The sequence below is a fragment of the Etheostoma cragini genome, chromosome 8 (assembly GCF_013103735.1).
Source record: "Etheostoma cragini isolate CJK2018 chromosome 8, CSU_Ecrag_1.0, whole genome shotgun sequence".
Classification (NCBI taxonomy): domain Eukaryota; kingdom Metazoa; phylum Chordata; class Actinopteri; order Perciformes; family Percidae; genus Etheostoma; species Etheostoma cragini.
The window spans coordinates 1,462,293-1,471,749 of record NC_048414.1 but is presented as its reverse complement, the minus strand read 5'-3'; the positions used below and the strand labels follow the sequence as shown (position 1 = coordinate 1,471,749).

The window sequence follows — 9,457 nt, the reverse complement described above, 5'->3', positions numbered from 1 at the left end:
TTTATTCTAAGTGTCTTGAAAAATGGAAACAGATCAACATTTAATAACTCTCTGAAATAATAAAAGTACAGCTGCTCCAACTCATGTACATTCTCTGAAAAAGCAGATTCTCTCAGTTTTCCTTTTAAATACTTTTACCAGATGGTTTGTGGGTCTCCTCAGGCTTAAATTTAGACTTAGACTGTATTTTAATAATTCAATATTACACCACTTTAAGAAATAAAAATGATCAGAACACTTTAGATTTTATTAAAAGGCCCTTTTTAGGGATTGTGTTTAGATATTGACGACTATTCAGACCTTTTTCAAGACTTGAATACTCCCAGGTTGTATTTGGAGAAGTAAAATACTATTTAAGAGTTTTTGGGAAATAATTTGGTGAAAATAATTAGCAAAGGAAACTCTCAAGAGCAGGCGGAGGAAGCAGAGTGAAAAAACCCAGAGAAGCACTTTAAAATCAGCTGTTCATCCTTATTCAGAGGTGGTGAAGAAAAACTGTGTAGTACTACTTGTATTTGGGAAAAAAAAAAAAATACACACCACAAAACGTTTCCTTCTCTCCAGGAATGTAAAAAAAAAAACACAAAATCATGAGGTTCAATCTCACTGTGCACAGCTTCGGTTCCATTTTCCATTTAAAGTCACAAAGAAACTGGACTTTAAGGATATTACGCCTCTTATGAACCATTCATAAAAACACATTTGTTCTTAAGGGGCACAAACAAGTTGTTTAAGAGAATATGTCGACAGAGAAGACAGTTTTCCTTGTTTTTGCAACGATAGGCAATTTATTTTTTGGCATTGTTGGGCTCCTTAATAGTTTCGCAGCATATTGTAAAAACGTCTGCTTCCCTCTTGGCTCGGTTTTTGAAATCTTGCCCATGACTTCGGCCAATCACAGGCCATTTCAGAGAGAGGGCGCGTTCCTATTGGTAGTTCTACACATGCAGAGAGAGAGCGGAGCTGGAAAACTGGAGGAAGAGGTCTTGAAATGCTTTTCTACCCACCGCAGCTTTAATGTGAACTATTTGTAGTTTAAATGTTTCCCAAATAAAATAACAATGAATAAAACAAGACGACGGGTCGACAGCCGTGCTAATAGCTCTGGGAGTCTGTACTTTACCGTCGTGTTGTCTTCCCGTCAAACATGAAAAAAACACACAAAAACATTTTAGTTGCGTTTCTTCAACATTGTTATTGTTATTTTTTGTCACTTTTTCAATGTTGTGGGTGCTTTTCTTGAGGTTTTATCCAAAGTTTTTGGATATTTTTAATGTTGACATTTACAGCGCTTATTCAATGGCCCATTTTTGTGACAAAAAAAGAAGAAATTAAGTGAAAATGGGTCAATTTGACCCGAGGACAACATGAGAGCTTTGAGCTAAAGGCTAATATTTAGCAGCTTTACCAGGATCGCTGTCATGGATCGGTAATTTGCCAAATAAAACTTAAGAATGGAAATGGAATTTCTTTTGCGGGTATTTGGTCATAAACCAAATAGAGATGCATGGATCCGGCTTTTTTAGTCCCGATACCGCTGTTGAATTACTAATAAAGAATAATAAACTGTTTACCTTCCTTCCATCACGTGGAAGAGACTAACGGCACCAGACTTTCCATAGAAGACAAAATAACGTAGATCTCCACACGGCCGACTCTTCGGCTCGCTGCGTGATGCTTAACGGTTAACTCGACTCTCCCAGCATGCAACACACGTGCTGCAGACGAATGACGACGGATGTGCTGCGACGGAGGGGAAAATAAAGAAAAAACATCAATCCCCGATCCAGATATTTGGTCATTATCGGGGCCGATACCCGATCTTAACATCGGATCAGTGCAGCCCTAGAACCAAACCATTAGACACATAACGCTGAATCGGCATTTCCGCCCTTAAAAGAGACTAAAAGTAATAAAATAATCACAGCATTTATGGCATTTCAATTTTTAAATACTGAAGTATTTTGGCGTGGCAACGTTTACGATCCTTTAGGTTTTGCTGATGTCTGACAGAAATACGTAACATTTAGGTTTAAGAGGTAGGAGGGTTTAGTGAAGCTAAGGGACAAAATTGGGAGAGGTTTAGGATGAGAATCCAAAAACGTTCGTGCAGAAGACCCGGATGTGTCGTTTCTCTGAGTTTCTCTGTTCTACGTGGCTCTTAAGGAAAGCCAAATGTTTGATTTAAGGAGAAATTTGCGATTGAAAACATCGTAGTGTTTGATTTATCGACCGGCGGTTTAAAAGCAACCCAGTAAACCGTGTATAGATATAATTTGAGCATGCTTTTAATTATATAACATCATTTATGAAAGGTTCTTGTGGAGTTTTATGGTGCTTACCCACTGCTAGTACCGGCTCGGCTCGGCTCGGCACGGCCCTACCGCGTTGCCCACGTCCTCCTTTTTCCATTGCAGATTTAGTACTGCCTCCTGCGTGAGGCCATAGCGACGCTGCCGCTAAGTGCCGTGACCAAACGCAACACACACACACACACACACACACACACACACACACACACACACAGACACAGAATGTCGATGGTGTGTTGCTCTTCATTCTGGGCATGTGGCTGTTTTGCACACACAGCAGTTAAGGGGTCCTTGGCTTAAAAAAACGTTGAAGACCCCAATAACCAACCAATGCACCAATGACCAAGGCAAATTCCTCACTTGGAAATTCATCCATTTCTGATTCTGATAGTTCTTAATCTTTTATCAGGGAATTTAATTCAACACTTGGGTTGGACCTCGAGGATTCACAGGATGTGTTTTGGTGAAGAACTCGGCCTGTAAACACAACTTTTGTTTGATTGTGAGAAAACTCCACAGGGCAGATCTTTAACTATGTGATGTTATTTAAATTCAACACAAAGGAAGAATCATTACAATAATAAAAGAATATTTGATTTCATTGTGGCTTTACGCTGATTCAGTGCCACTTCTACAGACACCATAAAAACCCAACAGTCAGAGCAATGATCGTCATAGTTTCCTCAAATGTCTGGAAAACCAGTCGAAGAGTCACTTCCTGTGGTCAGTAAAGGCTCTAAGAAGATCCAGCATCTCAACGAGCAAATTAAAACAAATACAGGTCTGATTGGTTCATGTAGAAGAAGCTCTTCTTAAGATTATCTACACATCCAGCAGCACCGGTCTGCAGCCAGTCTTACCCGGTCAGAGCTTCTAATTCCTCCCAGAAAGGTCAGAAGAGGTCAAGCGTTAGAGACGAAGACCAAGCATCCTGCTTCTGGGGACCGTAGCCGAGCCTGAACCTGGTTTCTCCGGGCTCAGAAAACAGCCATCGAGGTCCAGCGCAGCGCTCTGCAAACCCAGCAGGACTCTGCAAACCCAGCAGGACTCTGCAAACCCAGCAGGACTCTGCAGGTTGAACCACAGCTGGTCAGACGGAGAACTCTGCCCCGCCCTTCCAGGTGCGTCTGGGGAGCAGGGTTGGTAGTTTGAGTCCAGCGAAGGGGCTGACCCACAGCAGCGACGGCGGCCCTCCAAACACCGACCTCAGCCCCGCCCAGCGGGTCTGACGCTCCCACGTCGGCTTCTCGTTCTTCAGACGCTCGATCTCCTGACGCACAGAGACACACAACCTCGTTACACACAGACACATACACAGAGACACACAACCTCGTTACACACAGACACGCACAGAGACGCACAACCTCGTTACACACAGACACATACATAGACACACAACCTACACACAGACACACACAGAGACGTAGTCTTACCTTACTCTGAGGCAGACAGGGAGTGACACACTATTATAACATATTATTTATAGTACAGTGAACTACAAAGAACATGAGTTAGACACAGTACTACTGCAGCAATCTGTAAAATTAAATGTGCATTTTAAGCCGAGTTATTACTAGGGACGGGGTAGTTGGTTTTTATTGATACCATTTTCGAGACTCCTTAACAATCCGACTCTTATTGATTTGATTTCCGATTTTCAGGTTTGAGAAATTTGGAACCGGGTACTTAACAGAGCCGGGTCTTGAGACTCATCCCTAGTTATTTCACAGGGAACAGAGGAGTTTTTACTCTTATTGCTCTTCAATCGGGATTCAGGGGAATGAAAGACAGCGAGTTCCCCGTACGTCCTCACCGTCTCGTCGTTGCAGATGGAGTGGAGCTGAGTGCAGAACATCACAGCTGTGAAGGTGAAGAAGAGGAGGGCTTCCATGCAGAGGAAGATCATCAGCATCATCGTCACCGGAGGAGAGAAATCACTGCACTCTGGAAGCAGAAAGAGCAACACGGTGAACTGCAGCTAGCTTTGGGGGGGCGGGGTAATACTGTGTGATACAGGCTATTGCTTGATGCGAACAAGAATAGGAACTTTGATGCCCACGCCTAGATGAAGATAAGATAACTAAAAGTTAAAATGAGATATAGTTTGAAGGGTAACTTTTTTTCAACCTGAACCCTAAAAGTGACTGATGGTAACACCAATATTTCTGAAATTGGTCCAGTTTTAAGCGAGACTGTTGCAGTCGGCAATGGTGAAACAAGCCACAGAGTAACGTTAAATGACAATCATCGTAACATACGCTTCATTTAAAGTCGACAGAAACAAAAATCAAAAGCTGTTTTGGTTCATCTTTCCACTGTTCCAACAATCACCACTCTGGTTTTGTTGAAATAAACCCTTAACTCACCCATTTACACGGGAAAATATGCTGGCTCCACATTAAAAGTACTGATTATTTACATGGAGTCTGGTGGGATCTCTGAGCCGTTTCCTGTCAGTCTTTAAAAAAAACATCTATCTCTGTAGGGATCCTTTCCATAATGTTGTCAGCCACTTAGGGTTAGAGAAGCAGCACTTTTAGTGGACGTAAAATAACAATGCACATTCGCCCCATAGGATCACATCGGAGCCCCGTTTACGGCAGTAGGTTACAGCGTTCTCGCTAAATACCGGACCAATTTCAGAGATTTTTGTTCACATTAGTCACTTAGACATCAATGCAGGGGAACAACAAATTGCCCTTCAAGTGGGCAGGTGCAGCGGTTTTCAGGACTCACCTCTCCACTGGACTTTGACGCAGGTGATGAACTGGTATCCACAGAGAGCCAGAGCGTGACAGGAGATCATGGCGATGTACATCTGTGGACAGAAGAAAACGTACCAGACTTCCTCACTCTGTTGGTGTTTTTACACCTCAGAGTTGGAGGGGTCTCACAGGATTTGAACATACAATACTCATTCCTTAGCTTCAGCTAGTCGTGGTGCCAAAATGTGTAACATGACAAGCTAAAGTTAACAAAACCTTCTGTCTCTCAAATTTACATTCTATGCTGATTCTTTTTCATTTCTTTCACTTCTCAACAAAACAAAACATCTCCAGTTTTAACTCAAATGTATAACATATCTCTTGTTGATGTGTGTGGAAGTCAACCTGAAGAAGAAAGAAGGAAAATCAGATCTGAAGTGGTCAGGACAGTGAATGAGCTTACAGTGAAGAGGATGAAGAGGAAGAAGAAGGTGAATGAGCTTACAGTGAAGAGGATGAAGAGGATGAAGAAGATGAGTGAGCTTACAGTGAAGAGGATGAAGAGGATGAAGAAGGTGAGTGGGCTCACAGTGAAGAGGATGAAGAGGATGAAGAAGATGAGTGAGCTTACAGTGAAGAGGATGAAGAAGGTGAGTGATCTTACAGTGAAGAGGATGAAGTGGATGAAGAAGGTGAGTGATCTTACAGTGAAGAGGATGAAGAGGATGAAGAAGATGAGTGATCTTACAGTGAAGAGGATGAAGAGGATGAAGAAGGTGAGTGAGCTTACAGTGAAGAGGATGAAGAGGATGAAGAAGGTGAGTGATCTTACAGTGAAGAGGACGAAGAGGATGAAGAGGATGAATGAGCTTACAGTGAAGAGGATGAAGAGGATGAAGAAGGTGAGTGATCTTACAGTGAAGAGGACGAAGAAGCGCTGGTTTTTCTCCCCGACACAGTTGTTGACCCATGGACAGTGGTGGTCCATCTTGCGTATGCAGCGCTTACAGATACTACAGAAGAAGAAGGAGGCAGGAACAACATGGCCGTTATTCTTCCCAACTAGACTAACGGACTAACCGTTTAAAAACAACCACCTCAGCTGCCTTGTCACTAACAACTAAAGATGATGACAGCGTGTTGTTCTGCTTCCAGAAGATTCCCCAAATCAACCAGTGCAGCTTTAATAACAGCACAGTTACAGTGTTTCTTTGAGGATTTTTTTCATGCCATTTTGCCAATAAAATCAACATAGAGGAAACACTGGAGTTAATATTGAAACTCAACAGAAGTACATTACATTTCTAGAATAAAGCCTGACACCTGATGATTTTAAAAATTTACTACAGAAAAAAAAGAGAGGAAAAGCGCATATATATATATATATATATATATATATATATACACATACACATACACACACACTTTTCCTCTCTAACTGTGTAGTTTTGGGAGTGACTGGTGGGATTGCTGTGGACAAAGTACAGACGGAGATCCACTGGTAAGAGATAATGAGGTTTAACCATGTATCAGCTGATTTAAATAGCTCATGTTACTGTACTGTATCAACAGTTAACCTCATTAAATATTGTAAGTAGCGTTTTCTTTTGCAATTGTTTTGCCACCAAAACAAGTTCCTTCCAGAGACCATTTTGCAGACCGTCGCTGCGTCCGGAGCCTAGCGACGCCCCAGACGATTGTGATTGGTTTAACCCTTGTGTTGTCTTCCCTTTAACCATTAACTTGCCCTTCCACGTCCAAATTGATTTTTTTTTGGTGCTTTTCCAATCTTTTTGTCGCTTTTGCTGATTTCTTTTGTCACTTTTCCAGATTTTGGCGCTTTTATTATGGTCCATAAACCTCATTTGTATTAAATTATACATACATTTTTAGTTAAAAAGGGCATAAATTCTGAATTATTATGACTAATGGTTAAGATCTGAGGCTGCTGAGTGGATCACGTCATGTCAAAGTTTAGTCCGGATACTGTTTTGAAACCACAAAAATGTCACCTGAAGAAAATATGGAGTCATCCATGCTGTTTTTGGACAATTTGGTTGAAAGAAATCTAATATTTCTGATATAAAACACTCTGAAACAGGTCAGTTTGATCCGAGGACAACCACGAAGGTTAAAGAAATGCAAACCCAGAATGTACATGTCGTGTAGGCCTGGCGAGGGTAATGTGAGACTATTTAAACTCCCTGCAGGTGGTAGGAACCCTTCTGACCTGCAGTGGTGAGCCCTCTCGGGTTTGATGCTGCAGCATTTTGGACATTTGTAGATGACCTCGCCCGGCTTCAGCTGCAGACTCTCCACGTACTTTTTAGTGGCGTTGCCCTTAGGAACGGCTCCCTAAGGAGAGGAAAGAGGAAATGTGGACAATGAAAAGAAAGATGGGAAACATCGTATGGCTTAGTTGCAACGTGGAGCTCCTATTTTTGTTTTTTTGTTGCTAGGGCTGCACAATACACCTTTATTATCATCATTGCAATATTAACTGGTTCAATAAACACAATGCGAACATATCGAGAGAGACACTCAGAGATTCTTTGTGTTAGCTGAGAGAAAAACTCTGTAGAAAAGTGCTTTTTTATTGGTAAATTTTTTCGTCCCATGTTTGTCACTTCTTTTTGACGTTTTCAACACTACGTAACACCGACTTGTTAACTTTAGTTTTACAGTTATTTTGGGGAATTTAAGGTCAATAAAGCTCATTTATAGGAACTTATAACTAATGTTTGAGTTGGAAAAGCAGAAAATAGGAATAATTTAGACTAAAATGAAAGGAATGGATGTTGTTGATATTCACAGACTGGAATATGTCAACTTTTACTCAATACTATTTTTCAAATGCTATAAAATTGAATAAGACGCCCCAAAATTAATGAAAGTAGAGATGTGTACTTACTAAAGAGCGTTGTGTGGAATCAATCATGTTATTTTGGGGAATTAAAAAGAACATTGATATAGGACAACATGAGGACAACATGAGGGCATCATGAGGACAACATGAGGGCATCATGAGGACAACATGGGGACAACATGAGGAAAACATGAGGGCAACATGAGGACAACATGAGGACAACATGAGGGCAACAAGAAGACAACATGAGGGCAACATGAGGACAACATGAGGGCAACATGAGGACAACATGAGGACAACATGAGGACAACATGAGGGCAACATGAGGGCAACATGAGGACAATATGGGGACAACATGAAGACAACATGAGGGCAACATGAGGACAACACGGGGACAACATGGGGACAACATGAGGACAACATGAAGACAACATGAGGGCAACATGAGGACAACATGGGGGAAACATGAGGACAACATGAAGACAACATGAGGACAACATGAGGGCAACATGAGGACAACATGAGGACAACATGAGGACAACATGAAGACAACATGGGGACAACATGAGGACAACATGGGGACAACACGAGGACAACATGGGGACAACATGAGGCAACATGGGGACAACACGAGGACAACATGGGGACAACATGAGGACAACATGGGGACAACACGAGGACAACATGGGGACAACATGAGGCAACATTAGGACAACATGGGGACAACATGGGGACAACATGAGGGTTAAGTAGTAGGAGCTGAAACATAAATACAAAGATTTGTGCCAAAATGTTTATTATTGCATTTTCTTTTTGTTTTGTAAAATTGATAAAAGAAAAAGTATAATTTAGGAATCGGTATCAAAGTCACATTATTGGGATCGGTACCGTGTCAAATATTTTTGAAAAATAAATACCCAGCCCTACTAATACCGTTATCGCGATATTCAACAACATTATTGCGTATTTTCCTCATACCGTGCAGCCCTATTTACTACCCCTGAAACTAAACCCACGTCCATGGTCTCCCGCCCGCTGCCTCACCGGGTCGGTCAGCATGGTGCGCAGGTGGGACGCCAGCGCCAGCACGGCCAGGCTGTTGAAGAACACCCCGTTGACCACGGCGTACCAGAAGCTCCGGGAAGGCAGCAGCATGACGAACGTGACCACAAAGTCCGCGTACAAGACCAGGAGCCAGGTGATGAAGGCACACACCATGCCGCAGCAGTCCTGGATGAACCAGAGTCGCTTGGCTTCACCGTGGAAACCCTTCTCCACCTCCGCCTCCGTCTCCTCCTCCGGGTCCAGCAGGGGGCGCTGCTGCTCCACGTCCCTCAGCCTGTGACCCGAGGACATTCTGCCCTGGTGGGGGGAACCGAGGAAGAAAAGGCGGGTTAGGGCACTTATACGCCACCTATAGTACGGTGGACTCGGTGCGATGCTGTGGTGAAGTTCCAGAATTGGTGCATTTTACATCTGGTTTTGGTTTTCTGGTTCACCCTCATACTCTGCTCCTGACTGGCTAGTAGTCCTTACCTAGGTACTGTCAGGGCCCTCATACTCTGCTTCTGACT

General features: G+C 42.6%; 1 protein-coding gene and 1 long non-coding RNA gene across 3 annotated transcripts in view; both read right to left on the bottom strand.

Moving 5' to 3' along the window:
* Window positions 1-870: 870 nt before the first annotated feature.
* The window catches only part of LOC117949785, a 12,363-nt gene continuing 3,776 nt past the window's right edge, over window positions 871-9,457 (bottom strand). For both annotated transcript variants that reach the window (XR_004657733.1, XR_004657732.1), the window contains one exon: window positions 871-994. This is a non-coding gene — a long non-coding RNA (uncharacterized LOC117949785). The remainder of the gene's footprint in view (window positions 995-9,457) is intronic.
* Window positions 3,364-9,295, bottom strand: LOC117949753 (palmitoyltransferase ZDHHC7-like). The gene is made up of 6 exons (XM_034880288.1): window positions 8,928-9,295; window positions 7,248-7,372; window positions 5,934-6,030; window positions 5,049-5,130; window positions 4,126-4,256; window positions 3,364-3,582 (listed from the first exon to the last, which is right to left on the bottom strand). The coding sequence occupies exons 1-6, from the start codon at window positions 9,237-9,239 to the stop codon at window positions 3,403-3,405; spliced, it is 927 nt and encodes a 308-aa protein (XP_034736179.1). The 5' UTR covers window positions 9,240-9,295; the 3' UTR covers window positions 3,364-3,402.